This window comes from Rutilus rutilus, assembly GCF_951802725.1.
Source record: "Rutilus rutilus genome assembly, chromosome: 24".
NCBI lineage: Eukaryota > Metazoa > Chordata > Actinopteri > Cypriniformes > Leuciscidae > Rutilus > Rutilus rutilus.
Window position 1 is genome coordinate 24,669,322 of NC_140228.1, and position 20,235 is coordinate 24,689,556.

At 36.8% G+C, this 20,235-nt stretch overlaps 1 protein-coding gene across 5 annotated transcripts; it reads left to right on the forward strand.

Moving 5' to 3' along the window:
- Positions 1-230: 230 nt before the first annotated feature.
- On the forward strand, positions 231-18,350 carry acbd5a (acyl-CoA binding domain containing 5a). 5 transcript variants are annotated; one of them, XM_084398738.1, is made up of 13 exons: positions 231-608; positions 935-1,051; positions 5,109-5,229; positions 6,008-6,080; positions 6,184-6,301; positions 7,738-7,947; positions 9,546-9,740; positions 9,864-9,949; positions 10,350-10,566; positions 13,325-13,524; positions 13,617-13,676; positions 13,992-14,101; positions 16,846-18,350. In XM_084398738.1, exons 2-13 carry the CDS (start codon positions 964-966, stop codon positions 16,856-16,858), a joined length of 1,491 nt encoding a protein of 496 aa, XP_084254864.1. In that variant the 5' UTR covers positions 231-608; positions 935-963; the 3' UTR covers positions 16,859-18,350. The 5 variants fall into 5 exon arrangements, with proteins under 5 accessions (XP_084254864.1, XP_084254863.1, XP_084254865.1 ...); XM_084398737.1 differs by having other exon boundaries at positions 600-662; XM_084398739.1 differs by having other exon boundaries at positions 600-647.
- The last annotated feature ends 1,885 nt before the right edge of the window (positions 18,351-20,235 follow it).

A 20,235-nucleotide genomic window follows, 5' to 3' on the forward strand; every position in this document is an offset into this window, starting at 1 on the left:
ATGGTTTAATAATGAGCATTTGAAATGTAATGCCAGGATCTCAGGGACACGTGGTGACGTAACTACGTGTTGACGCAAAAGAATCAGTGATTTTATTATTTATTTAAACGGTTCGTTGCAAAGATCTGTTCAAAAGAGCCGATTCTATGAAATGAGTCTGATTCTGCTTTCGTCACACAGCGTCACCTATCAACACAGCTGAGACAACGTTGCTGAGCGAATGGAACGTTGGGATTTGTAGTTTTACAATTCATGTAGCAACGAGGGACGGAACGCTTTGATGTGTTTCATTAAGTGCTACAGTGTTACTTTCGCGTCGATTGCGCATAGAATTATTAAACGTATTTGTTTCTTTAGAAATATGGGTCAAAATATTGCTAGGCAGTTTCAAAGCTCGTAGCTAGGTATGGTTTTTATGTCATAAACCCCCTTGGGTAAGCTTACCTCGATGAACTACATTACCCAGAATGTTACGCGCGTAGGTTAAGAACTATGGTATTTGTAGGATTTAAATAACGTTGCTGCAAAACCCTCGGCAGTTTCGTTCTCTAAAGAAACTACAATTCCCAGTAAACACATGAGGAAGGCTTTCGTATGTTGACTGTCAGGTACGTATTCATGAGGTCGTAGTCTCACCACCACAGCAGGTAGAGCAGCAAATGGTAAAGTATCAAATGCTAGTGCTTCGTCGCTTCGATAATTTCTAATGCAGGTTGATCTAGAAATATCACATTAAATAGTATTCGGTGCACTTTCAGTCATGTCTTGCTTGTCCTTCAGGATTTGTCGAGACATAATGGGTTGTTTTTGGCTTTGTTTACTTCTTTTGGAATGATAAATAGTCATATGAACTTGTAATGAGCAGCTTAGATTTACTGTGACGGGAAAATGCATTTCATAAATAGGGTAATATGTAATGTAACTTTGCCTGTAGGTTTGATCCAGATCTTGCTTAGCGGTTAGATGGTCATGATGGAGGGTGACAACAAACCAGTCTACGAGCAGAGGTTCAATGCTGCTGTCAAAGTGATCCAAAGTTTACCTTCAAACGGTGAGCAGATCTGACCTCATTCAGATTGTGTGTTATTGCAGCAGTGCACGCGACCCCTCACCTACTTTCATTTGATCGCCGCAGTTTCATAATCAAATTAGAAATTATTTCGGGCTTCTATGGTCAACGCGATTAGCCTACATTCAGCTGGGTTTAGACGTGAAACAGCTCATGTGCCTCTAGCCCTGATCACAGTCAACGTGTGCTGATTGGTGATGTGTTGCCTTATGACAACATGCTAAAGACATGCTTATGGTATTTCTATGTAGATGGATAGTTCACCCAAAATTTTTAATTCTGTCTTCATTTACCCCAAAGCAATATGCTGTTTATGTATTTATTTTGCGAAATACAAGATAAGAATTTTTTAAAGGGGTGTTTGATTATGATTGTAATGTTGCGGTTTTAGCATAAACAACATCTGCAAAGTTAAAAGGCTCAAAGTTCAAAGCAAAGGGAGATATTTTCTTTTAAAGGGGTGGTGTAATGCCCCTTTTTACAAGATGTAAAATATGTTTCTGATGTCCCCAGAGTGTGTATGTGAAGTTTTAGCTCAAAATACCCCACATATATTTTTACATAGCATGTTAAAATTGTCACTTTTTGAGGTGAGCAAAAAAACGCACCGTTTTTGTGTCTGTCCCTTTAAATGCAAATGAGCTGCTGGTCCCAGCACAGGGGGCGGAGCTTCAAGAGCTTGTGTCCTTTACCTCACACAGACATGCACTGAAAATTTCAAAAATGTTTAGCCTTTTATGTTCAAGCCAGAGTCAGAAAGTTGAAGAGAATCAAGAAGTGACAACATGTAGACAATATTTCTGTATGGTTAGTTGATGAATTTACATAGCTTATGTGTAGTTATCTTCTAGTCATTGATTAGCATGTTCTGTCTTGATAATCTATAAATCGTGTTCCGGGGGGCGGGGTTTATGTAAATTTTAGGGTTGGTGATGTCACTAACACGGGAGGAACCTCGTGTAGTCCCTAGTCGTTTGTTGTAGCTAGTCCTTAAAAAGCGATTTCTCTAAAATAAAATATCTCCCTTTACTTTGAACTTTGAGTGTCGTAACTTTACAGATGTTGTTTATGCTCAAACAGCAACATTACACACTAAATAAAGTTAGAAAAGTGAAATCATAATCAACCGCCCCTTTAAAGAAATTGCTTTTTTGACTACACGACATTCCTCCTGGGTTAGTGACATCACCAACCCTAGAATTTACATAAACCCCGCCCCCTGAACACAATTTATACACAAATCCGCCGCGAACTCTATGGGCGCCGCCATCTTGCCTGCCGCCATTACTGCGTGCCTGCGAAGTGTGAGGGTGTGACACTTGCCGGTGTCCTCTAATGACATTTCAATGGAAGCGGATCCTGGGGCTTAAATATTGTGATTGTCAAAACATTTTAGTTACTAAACTGAATTTTATTAGGTTTAGTGACAACATGTTGCAATGTTTATATTATATGGTACAATTTCTGGTACGTTTTTTTTTTTTTTATTGCTTGAAACAATTTCAGGATTTCAATTCAGTTCAATTCTTGTGATTTGTTTTAATATTGACTAATTTGGGTAAATATTAGGTACACAAGATACTAGGCGTTATTTTTTCTCAAGAAAAAAATTCTCACCTAATGCTGTAAGTTAAACATACAGAGATCCTTCAGCTGGCAGTATTATTTAAGGTTAAAAATAACTCAAATTAAATATAATGCGTTTTTTTTTATTATAATAACAACTTTATTTAATGATATAAGAAAACATAATAATAAATATGTAATATAGTACACATATTTAGCAAAATACTCTTTTTTTCTTTCCTGAGGTAAATGTTATGTGACATAATTGTTCTCCAGCTGTTTTGTTGAACCCTTTCCGCGGTTAAAAAAACACTGATTGATCGATATTATGTATGATGAATATACATTTCGGTAGGTTATGCTACTGTTTCTTTTAACATTGTTCATTCGTGTTTATTTACTATTAAGTTATGATCGGTTCACGTGCCATAGGGATCTGTCACGTCACATTTACAAACGCCAAAATATTTATTGTTTGAATTTCATAATAAAATTGACAGAATCTGAGAGCTGAGCTTTTTTTATATATCATAACTAACCTGCTGTCTAGTCTGTCGGTCTCAGTGTCCTCTTTGCTTCTCGATTTTTATGTGCGTGAGAAAATGGATGTGTGGCGTGAGAGCGTGTGAAAAGTGTCAATTGAGTGTGTCTCACGGTGAAAGCGTGAGAGTTGGCAGCTTACAGGTATTCAACATTATTTTATTAATCATCTGGCATGCGAGCTTCAGAACCTAAAGTAGGGCATTGATTGAAGGTCAGAATTACATGAGCTCCGGATGGATTGGCCAGATACTTGCATTCCTTCGCAGATGAGCTCACATTAAAAGGTGTCGTGCGGTTTTCACGGGCAGTGAACTCGTACCATAATCTGTCAGTAACAATATAGAGAGAAAACTGCAAAGTTCTCGAAGTAGTGTGTGACTGCATGGCCGGCCGAGGGAAGTGTTGTAGCCATACAGCAGGGCGACTGTACAAAATTAAAGATAAATAGATAAAAATAACATTTCGTACAGCTACATCTGCTACAGCCGCCTACGGGACCAACGCTACTTCCTTAGCAGCAAGGCACGCAGTAATGGCGGCGCTGCTTTACTTCCATGTTTCGCCGGATTTGTCTATAGATTATCAAGACAGAATATGCTAATCAATGACTAGAAGATAACTACACATCAGCTTCATAAACCATTCAGAAATGTCCTGTTGCATTCTACATGTTGTCATTTCTTCTTGAGTCTCTCCATCATTGTCTGACTCCGGTTTGAACATAAAAGGCTAAAATTTTTGACATTGTCAGTGCATGACTGTGTGAGGTAAAATGACACAAGCTGTTGAAGCCCCGCCCTCTGTGCCGCAAGCTGCAGCTCATTTGCATTTAAAGGGACAGACACAAAACAGTGTGTTTTTGCTCACTCAAAAAGTTACAACTTTAACATGCTATATAAAAATATCTGTGGGGTATTTTGAGCTAAAACTTCACATACACACTCTGGGGACATCAGAGACTTATTTTACATCGTGTGAAAATGGCATTATACCACCCCTTTAAGAACCGATAGTGCCTTCTTTAAAACGACATGAGGATGCGTAAATGATGGTATTTTTTCTTTTTATGTGAATTCACATAATTTGGAATGAATTCATGGTTCAGAATGGATCATATTCATACATTATATATATGCAGTAGTCAACATTTGAAGTGGATCAAAAAATGTTCATCAAAGTTGCCCTAAGACAAGAACGAGTGTTGTTCAAAATTCATGTATAACTTTGATGAAGGGTTTTGATCCACTTCAAATGTTGACTACCATACATATATATATATATATATATATATATATATATATATATATATATATATATTAGGGGTGGAACGGTTCATGTATTCGTATTGAACCGAAACGGTAAGGGCGTCACGGTTCGGTGCATGAATATACACGGAGAATACATGGTATAAAAATAAATAAAACTCGCGTGCAAATTAATTAATGTAATGCGGAACTACTGTTAGATACGCGGGTTCTTTAGGAACACCTAATCTGTAGCTCCGCCATTAGCTGCTCTGTGGCCATAATGAACAGGCTGCGATGTCAAGATTGCAATGCTGAAATATTGTGTGTGCGGGCGCGATCGAACAGTGGAAACGTAAAAACATACTCCGTAATTTTGTTCATACAGGACATCATTCAAACTGAAAAGTGTTAACTTTTGTGTACACTCGCAATATAACGTATGTACCGAACTCGTACCGAACCGTGATGTCTGAACCGAGGTATGAACCGAACCGTGACTTCTGTGTACCGTTCCACCCATAATATATAATAGTAAAGTTGATATTATTTTATAATGTATAAAATAGTATGTATTGTATATATAAAAAAACATGTATATATATATAAATGATTCTTGATTTTATTTATTTTTATTTTTATTGAAAAATCTCTAATATTGCAGCATTTTTTTGTTTTTCAAACAGGTTCTTTTCAGCCTTCCAATGACATGATGCTGAAATTTTATAGCTACTACAAGCAAGCAACACAAGGCCCCTGCAGCATCCCCCGTCCAGGATTCTGGGACCCCGTTGGCAAAGCCAAATGGTATTGAACCTGCTGAATGTCCATATTTGTACATTTATAAAGAAATGTTTAGTTATAAATGTTAATTTTTAATAATTTTTTTTTATTAATCACTGTTAAATATACCTTATTTTGACTTTTACAAAGTCTTGATTTTGAAAGACTTGGCTTTTTTCCCACATATTTGACATTTTTGCAGTTCCACTTGGTGCAACTATTGATGCTAAAATAACATATTTCACCTTTAAATTTCAATTTCACATTTTTTCACTTCTACAATAATCTGCTGAGTGTCTTCTTTAAAAAGAGACCGGAGTCTGTGCTCAAAAGTATTCAAGATTTACAACAACTAAAGTTGGAGATGTCATTTTGGGGTCTATGCCAGATTGCCAGTATGAGTAGACCAGTGTCAGTGACCTACTGAAACTGAACTGTTGGTCTGTTTAAAGTTCAGTGAAATAACAGATCAGTATCAGTAACATCTGATTCCTATTATTATTAACTTTTTAAAACCGCTCTGAAAGTTCCGCATTTGTACTTCTGTAAAAACGTATTTTAAAATCGTTGTCGAAAATCTTTAATGTAACCGACAGAGAGTCAGATGGTTCATTGAGGAATTCAGTTTTTCCCACACATACCATTTTATTATATTTCATGCTTTTTTTCTTCCTCCATCTTTTATACATTCGTCCTGAGAGTTGCTTTAAATGTGCAAACTCCTGATATGGTTGTGCTTGAGATGACAACATCAGTGTTGACATGGAGCTTATCATTGACCCTTCATGGTGCTTGTGTTTAGGGATGCGTGGAATTCTCTGGGAGAAATGCCAAAAGAGGAGGCAATGGCGGCCTATGTGGATGACTTGAAACTGGTATTATGTTTTGGATTCTTTAGCAGTGTTTGAGAATGTAGTATTTAACGTAATTGTTCGCGTTTCAGCTTTGTTGTAACTTGGTTTTATATGTGCTGAACAGATTCTGGAAAGTATGCCTGTAACAAATGAGGTAGAGGAGCTTCTGCAGATCATTGGACCGTTCTATGAGCTCGTTGATGAAAAGAGGAGGATAACGCAAGTGTCAGATTTGAGCTCAGGTAAACTGACCAATAGTGCCCTCTCGGGTCTCACACAAATTGTATTTTGGCCAAAAATCAAAAGAAAAAATGTTTTTTTTTTTTAATCTTTAAGATTTCTGTTATACATATATATATATTTTTTTTATTGGTAAGAACAATAATAATCATTTTATAATTTAAGCACTTAAAAAAAACATGGTATCAATTCCAGACATTTTCAGCATTTCATTTGTTGTATTACGGAAATGAGACGGAAATAAGGAAAAAATTTGCCTAACTGTCATGTAAATAATGTCTCAATGCCAAAAAATATGGTCTGAAAAATTAGGCTTAATATCCTTAATGTAAAATATACTTGTTTACTTTTTTACCCTTTAAATTTGGGGTGAAATATGACTGTACTTTTCTTTGAAAGAAACATCCTCAAAATGTTCTCTTATTTATCAAACTTGTAATAAATCAAAAGTGCTGAACATGATGCTGGAGCATCAATTCAAATTAAACATGAATCAAATCGTAAAAAAAACTCATCAAACATCTAATTAAGTAATTTTTTGTTATATTAATTTTTGTAAAAATGTGAAGTTTTATAATAATTATACTGTAATAGGAACAAACATCATTAGAAAATAATGCATATGACTATATATATATATATATATATATATAAATTATTACGTTCTATATTTGCATACACTAATACACATACATTCAATAGGATTTTAATAATTCTTTTATTCAGTATGGACACATTAAATTGATTAAAAGTGACAGCGAAATCTTTTAAATTTATATAAAAAAAATACTAATATAATAAATATGTTAAAAAATATATTAAGCAACACAACTCTTTTCAACATTGAAAATAAGAAATGTTTTGTGAGCAGCAAATCATCATATTAGAATGATTTCTGAAGGATCATGTGACAAAAAAAAATCAGCTTTGCCATCACAGGAATAAATTACACTTTAATTATATTAATTTAGAAAACAATTATTTTAAATTGTAATAATGTTCAAAATATTACTATTTTTACTGTATTTTTGATCAAATAAACGGAGCCTTGTTGAGCATAACAGACTTCTTTCAAAAACATAAAAAATAAACCCTAAACGTAGGAACGGTAGTATTTATGTAAACAGTTATAACATCTTGTTTACATGAATTAACTAATCACGCTTTGTTTCATGCTCAGCCCGCTTGGAAAGATTTGCTAGGCAACTGGAAGGCAAGTGGATATCAGTGTGTTCTCCCAGTGGCCTGTGCCCTTAGTTAATAGTGCCATAGTCCAGGTGTTTCATTTGACACCTCAGTTGTTCCCTCACTGCTATTATTAGTGTAGATTGTTGGCTTCTGTGCAGGGTTGTAGACAGTCCTGATAGAACAGACCTTTTAGAAAGTGTCCTCAAAGCATCATCTATTGATACAGCATATGTATTGTTGTTCTAACCAGGCTTTGGGAGCCTGCTAACGTCACCACCCAAAAGTGTCACGAAAAGCATCATCAGGACGATGGAGATGAACGGCAGCCTGGACAGTTTCTCCGTCAAAACAGCAATAATGCCAAAGACTAAATTAATTGAGCTGGAAGATGGAGAAAATTATAATGAGGAGGAAGAGGAGGACAAAGACGAAGAAGAGGAGGTTAAAGAGGTGAAAAAAGGTAAACATCATTATTACCACTGTTCATAACTTACTATACGGTCATTTTAATGGGAATCCACACAATCAGGAGTTTCCCCGTGCAGATTTCGCAAAGGGTTCATGTGGATTTGCCTCGTTAACCAACAGAAAGCTGCTTGGTTTAAAAGTGAGCTGTGCTTCATACATCACTAAACTATAATGACGATAAACAATATACCTTTTGTGCAATATAAATTTCGCATGAACATAACATACTATATACTTATTGAAGTAATGACACTAACTGGGTAATAAATAGGTACTAACCCTGAACCTACCCCTAAACTTGAACTTAAGTCACTGTTCATTACTCAGTACTTTTGTGGGTAAGTATACTGAAAGTACATTGAAATTGCACGTATTGTAAAATAAAGTGCAACCGAATTTTTTTAAAAGTGCCCCTATTATGCTTTTTCTGAGATTACCTTTCATGTACTGTGTAAGGTATTTATTTATTTATTTAACCAGGAAAGTCACTTAATAACGAATTCTTATTTAAAACCGCAGCCTGGCATTAAATATGTGTCTTTGTGTCTAAATATGTGATTTTTGTCACATTTGGTAAAGCAAAGCTTAAAGCAGAACAGTCACAAACACTTTTCTTTTTGGGAATATCTACTTGATGTTTTAACATGATGTTGCAGCATGTCTTGGATGTAGGTGGGTGGAAAAACTGAAATATAATATAGCTGTTTGTCAATGTAAAATTTTCAGTTTCAAAGATCAAACTGCAGATAAATGATTGTCTCACCAAAAGGAAGAACCGATCAAAACGAGTCAGTCGTCAGTAATTCCAGCCTCACTTCCTGCACGAACTTACATACCTTTGCAAAAATGCACCTTGCATGCACTTCCAAATGATGAGGATGTGAATTAAAATGAATTTTCGTAATGATTTTTCAATGATTGTCTTCAACCAACGTCTCATCTACAACATACGACAAACGAAATAAAAACGTATTAGTTAGAAAAGTCCTGCTCCGGTTGTGGATTAGGTTGATCAGGTACTTCTTCCAATGTTTCTCTATCGGCTTGAAACGATAAAACCTACGCCGTCGTTACTGTTCGTATCACTGTGAATACAACAGACTGGGCCGTCTGACCAATCAGAACAGAGTAGGATTTTAGAAGAGACCGAATCCTTTATCGAACAGTTTCAGGCCCTGTTTACACCTGGTATTAGGATGTGTTTTGATCGATCGGATCACAAGTGGACGACGCTAAATACAGGTGTAAACGGGGTCTAAAAAGTTTTAAGCTCGTCCACTTTCGACCACTTCCAGAGGTAGTTGAAAACATGTTAGACCGGATTGCTTTCATAGTGTAAACGCTCATGTCACCATTCCTGATTTCTAACACACAAAGCTATCAGAGCAGAAACTAAGGAACTTGAGTCAGAGACTATTTCTAAATGCCAATTTGTTGTGGGTCAGTTCAGGACAACTTAGATGCCGTAGAAACCTAGCAGTGCCTTGGCACCCATAGCATTGTAAGCAGTTTTGCATTGGTAAGCAACTCTAAATTTCTTCATAATACATGCAATAATAATACATTTGCTTTTTTGACAACTTTTTTTAGCCTCACAACCGAAGAAAAGGGCTTCTACAGGGAGACTTAAAGGACCGGTATCTAACGGCAATATCAGTCAACATAAAGTCCTTAACAATGGAACCCACGGGTCTATGTCTGATCTGAACAGGCAAGAGTCAGAAGAAGACTCTGAAAGCATTAACCATGCTGGAGACATCGTTGAGCTCAACAGACACATCAAAGGTGAGGAAAAGGACTTTGAAGGTAATCATTTACCTATATAACTAAGACTTTAAAAGTAAGATCTTGAACACACTATCAGTAGTTATCTGATCTTAAAGACTCAATGTCTTGCATATGAAACAGAAGATGTGTCCAGTTCTCACCATGTGGCCAGTGATTCGGACAGCGAGGTGTACTGTGACTCTGTCGACCAGTTTGGTGGAGAGGAAGTAAGCAGATTTCAGTTTATACTTCCATCATGTCCCAACCATAATTTACTTGATGCTGAGAATTTAAGATACAAGTGCGGTCACATTAGTGAAATTTTGGCAAAATGTTGTGGACAAAGGTTAGGCATTATCTATTGTCAATAGTGTAGCAATGTTTCAAACCAAGCAGTTTCTGTTGGCCAGAATATGTTACGAAATTTGTGTTGGGAAATCTTTCACCCTCAAGTGAAATTCCCAATCGTGTGGATTCCTATTGTAATGACTGGATTTCGCTTGTGCAAATTTGCCCAACCAAAGTAAATGTGACCGCACCATAATTCTGCAGAGCACCTCTGCAATTGTAAGCCAGATTTCTAGCAAAATGTCAGCAATGCATGTGGTTCTGCTCCTTGGACACCAGGGATCTGAGACGCACATCAACCACTCACTGGACGTGGCCGAGGAGAGCCACAGCAGGCTGTCCTCCACAGACGAGGTCAGATCACAGGAGGAACTGCTGGGACAAGAGGAAGGTGCACAGCATGGAGGAGAAGATGGACAGAGCAGCGGAGGAGCTTCTCAGAGACAGGGACTTCCTGCGAATAGAAGTAACAGTTCTGTGGTCAGGAGGGGAAGAGGTAAAACCTAAGCAGCCAAAAACAGTAGCGATCATATATAAGCTCTGTTTCAAAACCTTGCTAGCTTGCTTTTATTGTCTACTGAAGGCCCCGATATACTCACGCCGAAGTTCTTTTTCGTTCTTCGCTTAAGAAGTTTGAAATACCTTTGCAGCGTTATACTATTAGCAAACATCCCGATACCAGGAGCTGATGACAAAACTGACGACATTTTATGCATACGCTAGCATACGTGTAAAGACTTAAGTATACTTAACAGTGGTGGAGTGTAACTTGTACTTGAGTAAAAGTACAGATACTCTATTAAAATATTACTCTAGTAAAAGTATTACATACTCCTTTTCAATTTTACTTTTATTTTGTAATTTGATATACTTGTATACTTTCATATTAGTGGGGGAGGGAGGGGGTTTGTTGTGTCTGACATCATTATGAATTGTCAAGTAGCCAGCACTAGTCATTATGTTAGTAGATGCAGAATACATATGTATTGATCTGCATGTAAGAAAATTCTCGTTTTAGTTTATTACCTAAAGTTGTCATATATTATCAAACATTTGGAAGGAGATGTAGCATAGTGTTTGAAAATGAGGAAAAACAAAATGCGTGTTGACAAAGAACATAAAAACAGACATCACATAGGGGTAAATGCATACAATTTTAATAAGAACATTATGCAAACATACTCGATTTATAGAATTTGATCTGAACCTGCAGCGGTTTTATTATTTTACAGTAAAGTTTAGGGTTGTTGGGGTTTTTTTAAACGTAAAACCCATCCCGTTGAGATGGTGACATGGACATGTATTACAGCAGATTTTGTTCACAAACAACTGACCGTCGAGACCTAAATATGATTTTAATTTATTGCACTTCAAGGATCTCCCGGTTCTTGGCTAATTTTCAGCCAGACTTGTGAATTCAGTTAACTGGAGACTCTGAATTGATTTTTAATAGGCTCATTGAAAAGAATCAGCTCGTTCACGAATCGGACACTGCTGTCGCGACTTGAAGCATGTGACGATTTCTTCAGTTCAAAGTAATGAGGAACAAGATGTTTTTTAGGTATTGGAGTAAAAAGTACAATATTATGTTTTAGAATGTAGTAAAGTAAAAGTTTCTTAAAATAAAAATACTCCAGTTAAGTACAAATGCTTGAAAAATTTACTTAAAGCTCCAGTCCATAAATTTTTGGGGTTAAAAACTATCCCCAAATTTTTTTTGAGCAAATACATAACCAGCCAGTGATCAAAACTCTCTGCTTGCCGTAGCTCGATTCAAAACGGTAAGCTTGTAGTAATGTTTTTAATTCCAGTGGTACTGGTGGATTTCTGTGGGAAATTCGAGCATGTCTTTGCGTCATTACGTCACATCTGTACACATAAAGAAGAGTCTCGGCTAGTAGGCTATGTTGTGTGTGAGGATGTTGGAGGTGGAGATTTATAGCCTTTTCTCACAGCACTTGACATAATTAAACTTATCAATTTGACGGCGGATCCAGAAAGGTTCAAACGACAATCACCAGTGACAACTGGAGATTCACCCGTTGTAAAACGCAAAAGACTTCGGACTTCGGAGTGGCTACAGAAAGAGAGACTGCAACCGGCCCATGCGAAAACAATGATAAATATCGGAAGGGCATTAAATGTAGTTGCGCAATGCTGATGTTGTTAACATTAACAATTTGAGAACAAAGTATAATTTTAATATTATAAATAATAAGCGATCGTTAGATTTAATCAGCGCGATTTACTGCTATGCTTTTTTTGCTTTAGTTGGTCAGAACAAAACTGGATGTTACTTACTTGTTCAGATGCCATTTTCCGGTGAAAATTCTTATGTTGGTCATACTTCCAAAAAGTAGAATCTGTGATTGCGAATGCCAGTATCCACACCGGCGGCGACTGACAGCCACACATTCTCCTCAAAACATTGGATTCATCCGTGCTGTGCCGTGCCGAGGCATAACCCACGTAAAGTTGAAAATTCCACGAATAACTGCAATTGCAGATTTCGAACAGAGATGGCGACAAAGAGGAAAAACTACGGACTGCAGCTTTAAGTACTGCAACAAAGAAAAAATACTTTGTTACTGTCCACCACTGGGCTTTAGGATGGTGCGTTACAACAGCAAAATCATAGAACGAACTGTTGTGATGTAATTTCAAACAAAATCAGGCCAAAACGTATCAAGGGTTTCATTTCAGGAGTTCGAAACAGCTCTTCAAAGCAAACTTTCAAGAAAAGTTTGCTCCGGCTGTTAAATGCCTTCGAACTACCATTGGTCCGTGGCGATTACATAATAGGTAGATGTGGCGCCTTCTTTGACGTGGAAATCTTCTCCGGTTCATTTCTTCTGTTCAGTCCGTCGAGGTCAGAGGTCAAACGTCTGCAAGTGAAAACATGAACGCACGGGAGAGCCGCTTTATAGTAGAAAAGGAAGTTAAAATTCTAATTGAAAGAGACACTGACACTGTTTTTTCATGTTTAATACTTTACAGCCTCTAGCTTTAAAGCAATCTATTGTATAACATGCTATATAAATAAACTTGATTCGGTTAAAATAGGTTTAAAATAGTATTAACAAACTTTTCCTGACAAAAAAAGACCTCTGCATTGAGTGCACATATGATGCCTTAAAATGCTTCCTAGGTAGGCAGTTCACTAGGTTTTGGAACAGAGCTGAAGTCCTCAAGTAAACCCTGTTTCTTTAATCTGTTAATGATCTACAGAATGTTGTTTGTCTGGTGTGTATCAGGGTCCAGGTCTCCTGCCTCTGGCTCCGGGCCTGCAGGACCACAGCAGGGCAGTGGGGGAGATGGGGAGCGCTGGGGGACGGGAGGACCTGTGATGGAGAACCTCAACCAACAGATCATCTGTGCCCTGGCCAGACTGCAGGAAGACATGCAGAGCGTGTTAGAGAGACTGCACACGCTAGAAGCTCTGACAGCCGTACAGGTTACAAACCCTCACCTTTATCAGATCAAGATAGAGAACACAGATTCAATATGAAATCTAACATTTTTAATTTGTCATGTGCCACTTCTCAGGCCCGATCCTTAGCGCTGCCGTCAGACTACCTGTCACCACCTGTAAATAAAACTAAGAAGGTAGAGTCATTATAATAAACTGATTGATGGGATGTTTTTAAGAGTTTTAAGACTAAATAGGAGAGTATTCCTGTATTTCCGACAGCTAGCAACACTGAGGTCATCGGTTCAATTCTCGGTGAATGCTTGAATTGATAAAATGTCTGCCAAATGCACAGTTGTAAATGTTATTTTGTACCCTGGTCATAGAAAAGGCCAGTTTCTTCTCATGTCCCAGATCATTTTATGTGACTATGCCAGTGCCATAGAACGAGTGCTGACATAATATTTGCATTTTGTTACTATTATAATTTTTTTGCTATTTACACTTTACAGAAGCCATCCTGGTGGCCTTTTGATGTGTCTCCTGGAACTGTGGCCTTTGCCGTCATCTGGCCATTTGTGGTGCAGTGGCTCATCCGTCTGTACCTGCAGCGCAGGAGAAGGTACGCACTGTCATGTTAGCTATGTAACACAATACTATTGTTTTAATTTTTGCATTTGTACACTACTGTTCAAAAGTAAAAAAAAAAAAAAAAATTAATACTTTTATTCAGCAAGGATGTATTAAATTGATTAAAAGTGTCAGTAAATACAGTTATAATGTAACAAAAATTAATGCTGTTTGAATCATCAAATAAATCCCCCCCGCCCCCCACAATTTCCACAAATATATTAACTTGGCACAACTGTTTTCAACATTAACTCTTTCCCTGCCATTGATGGAATTTCCCAATCCATGTTTTCACTGTTCACTGAAAGCACAGAATTCAAAACACAGACAAAAAAGGAAGAAGAAAGAAACAAGTGATAGAAGCATTGCTTATGCATGTTGTATATATATATATATTTTTTTTTTCAGCTTTTTGTTGAGCTTTTTTTATGAAATGTACCCACATTCAAGTGTTGATAAAAAATAATGTATGCTAGAATAAGATAATTTTATTTAGAAGCTAGAATAAAAGTAATTTTTTGTTTGTTTTTTTAAGCAGATGCTATTCTTTCTTTTGATATGTTGAATATTCAGATATCCCTACAACAAAATATTTTTGCAGCAACTTTAAAAGTCCCACTGGCGGGGAAAGAGTTAATAAGAATAGAAATAAATGTTTCCTGCAGCAAATCAGAATATTAGAGTGATTTCTGAAGGATCATGTGACATTAAAGACTGGAGTAATGATGCTGAAAATTTAGCTTTGCTTCATCAATTTTACAATATATTCACATAGAAAACAGTTCTTTTAAATTGCAATTATATTGCATTGATATTATAATGTATGTTTGATTAAAAAAAATATATATATATATATGCAGCCTTTTTTCAAGAACAATCTTGAACTTGATCTTTTCAATCTTGCTGACCCCACACTTTTGAACGAAAATGAATACTGTTAGCCTGGATGCCAGCCGGACTTAGCCCCGCCCACAACATTTGAGGTCGGGAAGTTCGGTATGGACTTGATCCGTTGTGGAGCAACTATGCTCGACCCAGAGCTGTTCGGACCAATCAAATTGTAGGGCGGGCTTTATACGATGATGGACAAATGATCAACAGTAACGTAATCATCCACGTCACCAAAGAGCGCATGGGTTGCGATATGATTTGTTTGCTGTCGAGTTCTAATCCTTATCTGAGAACTTGTTCGTATATGCATTCACCTTTACTATTTCTCTCATAAATGATGATCGTGTTAGTAAGTACTCTGTGTGTCCTTAAATTCTTTTTACAACACCGGCAAAGATCATTTACACTCATCTTCTTCTACTTCTTCCAGCATGCGTGCAGTTGAGTCACTTACTCCGTTGCTCTGATTGGTTGTAGGTCTATCCAATTGAGTGCAGAGGCATCTTCTTTCCTGGTTCGGTTGAAACGCCCCATAATCACAGCCCAATGGAGCTAGCCTGGTTAAAACCAGACCATTCTCAGTAGTAACTGAGTTATGGTCTGGCAAAGCTTCATTAATAACTCATTTCCAAAGGGGCGTCACCAACGGACGTCGCTCAAATGCCTCTGAGCGCAATTGGATAGACCTAAAACCAATCAGAGCGATCGTCATCGTGTAAAGCCATATGCTGCGTCCCAATTCGCCTAAGTTACACTACGCCATAAAAGTATGTACTCTTTTTGTGAAGAAAAGGTATTTACTTTAGAATGTGTAGCAAAAAAGTAGGCGAGCTTTGGGACATACTACTTCGTCATCTTTATCGGACGGATCTGTCGCGTGCGTCCTGTCACTTAAACTGCCCTGTCAATCATCTTGTCACAGTTAAAATCCTCTATTAAATCTAATTTAATTTCCTGTCGTTTCGGAGAGAAATGTAGTAGCACGTTCATCTGCCAGTGGGGCTTTCATGGAGACTGTCCTCATGTGTTTGCAATTTGAATATAATAATGCATCTAAAAGTTGGTGCGCTTCACCAACGGACGTCGCTCAATTGGATAGACCTAAAACCAATCAGAGCGATCGTCATCGTGTAAAGCCCGCCTCAACGTTTCTGATTGGTGCCTCGATTTGGACGGATTAGAAATCGGCTTGAATGGGCTCTTTGCCAGACTACTTGCAGAGCAAATCTAAATTTGCCGGAAGTTTGTCTGGGTTTTCCCAGGCTACAATGGAGCAGTATCAGACTCACATTCTGACTATATCCGAGTATGACGACTTCAGGCTAGAATACTGTGCAAGTATAATTGCAAATTATAATAGATGCCACATTTTCAAAACCTTGTTATAGTATTTATTTTAAATCATAGCCAGTATACAGTGAACACTGCATAGTCTGAACATAGCTTAGGTAATTATTAACAGACATGATCATATTCGGGTCAAATGAAATAAGACCAAGTTGGAAAAATGTGCATGTAAAAACAGGTATGTTTAAAGTTGGCATGAAGCAGAAGTTTCTTCTCAAACAAGACCAAATGTAGGGCGGGACTTGATTTTGTCCATTAGGGGAGTGGATTGGATGGTTGTGGTTTGCTATTGGTGGATCTCATGTGAGTGACAGGTTGCCCCGCCCTCACGCCAGTAAACATCATCAGAGAAGAGATGAGATGTAAGAGGGGAGGGGAAGTTATTTTGATTGGAGATTACAAGGGCACATGAATAAAAAAAAAAAAAGATGTGCACGGTTATAATAATAATCCATTTTGATTTCATGGTGACTTTAAGATTGTTTCATCTTGTTGCAGAAGAATCAACTGAAAGGAATGGACTGATGGTTGGATCCAGAGGAGAGGCGTGTTGCGTTTAGGAGGAGGAGGGCGTTTCTCTGCCTGTCCCGTGATCTCTAACTCCTGCTTTTGCACTATGATGATGAAGAATCTTGAGAATTAGTGAATGTACAGCATTGCAGCTTATCATTTTTTCGATAAGCTGCAATGTAAAATTTACAAAGTGAGAAATCCCTGATTTGGGTAATTAAAAGTAGAATTACTATCTTTCGTAGTAGTTATGAAAACCCAGTTAATAGACATGCATTATTATAACTTTAATGTCACTTAGATATCATTCAGTGTTCTGTGCTCATAGCTGCTAACTGTCATTAATACTGTAGCAAAGATTAAGATGCACTGATGATTTCTCTGATTCTCAGCCCACATCAAGGGCTTCGGACCGCAAGTTTGTAGGAGATACTAAGTGTAACATTTTTACTTTACATGTTAATATCTAGTCTTGACTTTTACTCAAGTGATCTGTGGTGCTTATCAAAGCCATAATGAGAAAAATCATGCGTATTTAAGTGACCCTTTGCTTTGCAAATTTATGGAAAGGGTCAAAAGGCAATATAGAGATTTATGTTCTTCATCCGCTCAATATCCCATCATGATTCCTGAAAGATCTGGCCCATCAGACACCCTTAAAAGTGTGTAGACGCTGAACCACACTTAATAAAACAAGAATCGGCGCGTCACTGCATTAGATACTGAATATTAAAGCAAGTGTCGTTGATTTTAAATAGAGATAACAAGCACACTTTAAGAACTTTTTGCAAAGAAAGTCTCGATTTCAAATAATAAAACAATTATAAAATAAGCAGTGACGTTCAGAAGGATGTTAGTGTGATTCAAGTGTGCAAATACTTTTTGGGTCCACTGTATTGTGTCGATGCAGACACATTTACACACATTTCTCTACATGGTTGCGTCATTACTAATGTTAATTTGTGGCTGTGGTGAATTATTTGAATGTTACTACAAGGTCTGTGTGCATGAGAAATCCTAAACCTTTGTCAATGTTTGCAGGGTTGAGACTGAAATCTGTCCAGTTGAAATGTAAAGCACTTTGGATGAATGTGAAGACAGTGACTAAAACTAATACAAGGCTGAAATCTAATGAATCATTTACATAGGCTGTTTGTTTTTTTAACTGAGACATAAGTGTTTCATTGTAGTTTGTGTAAATGAGTCAATAATTCCTTTAATAATTGTATATTAGAAATGTGCAAAAATATATACACAAAGTTCTATTTTAATTGTACTATACTGTAATGTAGCATTTGCATATATTATTCATGTCTGTACTACTTTGAATCATCTGTAGAGCAGGAGGTTCTTGATTTGATGCTTTTGTTCTGATGAAACATAATGTTCCTATTAAAACAGAAGACATATGATAAGCGCATGTTTCACCACTTACAATACATGTCATTCAATATGTTAGACTTGAGCATTATTAAAAGCTTTAGAAAAACGGAATGGTTTTTATTTCCTTCTTGCACTGTATTTAATGTTATATTTGCTCTTGTGTTATCAGATGTGTGTATTTATTTTTTATTTGTTGTATTTTATATAATCTGTAAAAAAAAAAAAATTGCCTTGGAATGTACCTTACACACCAAACTTGGTAGAATGGTTGTGAATTCTTCACAAAACATCGGCATTGATGACACAAAAATAATAGTTTTACAAAAAGAATCACATGATTTTCCATTTCAGTCTAGAAAGTAATTTTATTCAGAGTCCCAAACATGACATGCAAAAGAATGTATTACCTTTATGACCACGTTGTACAAGTTGGTTATTGTTTTAATTTAGTAATTTTTGACTGAAAACTTTTTTTTTCTTTTTTCTTTTCTTTACTTAAGTGGAATGGTACAAAACTTGGTAAAGGTTTTGACACTTGATATGTGAAAAAAAAGAGAAATCATGGACATGATTCGATAAGGTTAAATCGTTCTGAAAACATATTCACAATTGTAATTTTGCATTAGAAACGAACGGTATGCGAAATTCATTTAGTGGAAAGGTTTGGTACTGCACAAAATAATTACTGAAATCTAATGTTTTTGTAGAACCTCAAATTTGGAACTTTTAGATTCATGGCTTTGATTTATTTCACATCAAATTTAAAAAATAGTCTTTTTATGCATTTTTCATAATAAACAAACTTCTATAACTTGTTTTAGATTTTATTTTTTTCACTTTTACAATAATCTGCCAAGTGTCTTCTTTAAAAAAGAGACCAAACTTAAATTTTTGGTCCAAAGTATTCAAGATTTACATCAGATTAAGATAGAAATGTATTTTTTTCAGGTCGATACTCAAAACAGTTAATAAAGGTGATTAACAGGTAATAAATGGACCATAACTATTCCATAATTATAATTCCGTACCATAAAATCCCCTAAAAATACAGAATATTAAATAAGAAAACATTATCGAACTAAAACATAGCACATTCATTTTATTGAAATAATAACAAAGGTTAGCAGTTTTGAAACCTCCTGAACAACAACAACAACAACAACAACAAAAAGTTGTGTATAAACACTTCAGTCGGGTTGAGGTCTGGACATTGACTGGGCCGGTGCATCACCTGCTCGGGTCCTGTGACTGCAAAACAAGCCAAAAATCATCAACCCTCCACCAGCGTGATGGACAGTTGCTGTAAGGTATTTGTGCTGATTTGCTGTGTTTAGTTTTCGCCTAACTTGGTGCTGTGCATTATGGCCAAACATTTCCACTTTGCTCTCGTCTGTCCAAAGGACATTGTTCCAGAAGTCTTGAGGTTTGTTCAGATGCAACTTTCCAAACCTAAGCAGTGCTGCCATGTTCTTTTTAGAGAAGAGGCTTCCTCCTGGCCACACTTCGAAACATGCCACACTTCTCCAGTCTTTTTCTGATTGTACTGCCATGAACTTTAACATTTCACATGTTAACTGAGGCCTGTAGAATCTAAGGTGTAGTGCTTGGGTGTTTCGCGATTTCTCTGAGCATTGCACAGTCTGACCTCGGGTCGAATTTGCTGGGACATCCAGTCCTGGGACGATTGGCAACTGTTTTGAATGTTTTCCACTTGTGAAGAGTCTTCCTCACTGTAGAATGATGGACTTCAATTTGTTTGGAAATGGCCGTATAACCCTTCCCAGATTGATGGCAGCAAGATTTGCTTCTCTAAGATCGTTGTTGATGTCTTTCCTCCTTGGTATTGTGTTAACACACACCTGAATGCTCAAGACCAGAAAACTGCCAGAACTTCTGCTTTTATAGAGTTGGTCACACTTACTGATGATCAATTAATCAAAGACATTTGATTAGCAGCGCCTGACTATTACTTACCCTCTTCATTCCTATGGAAGC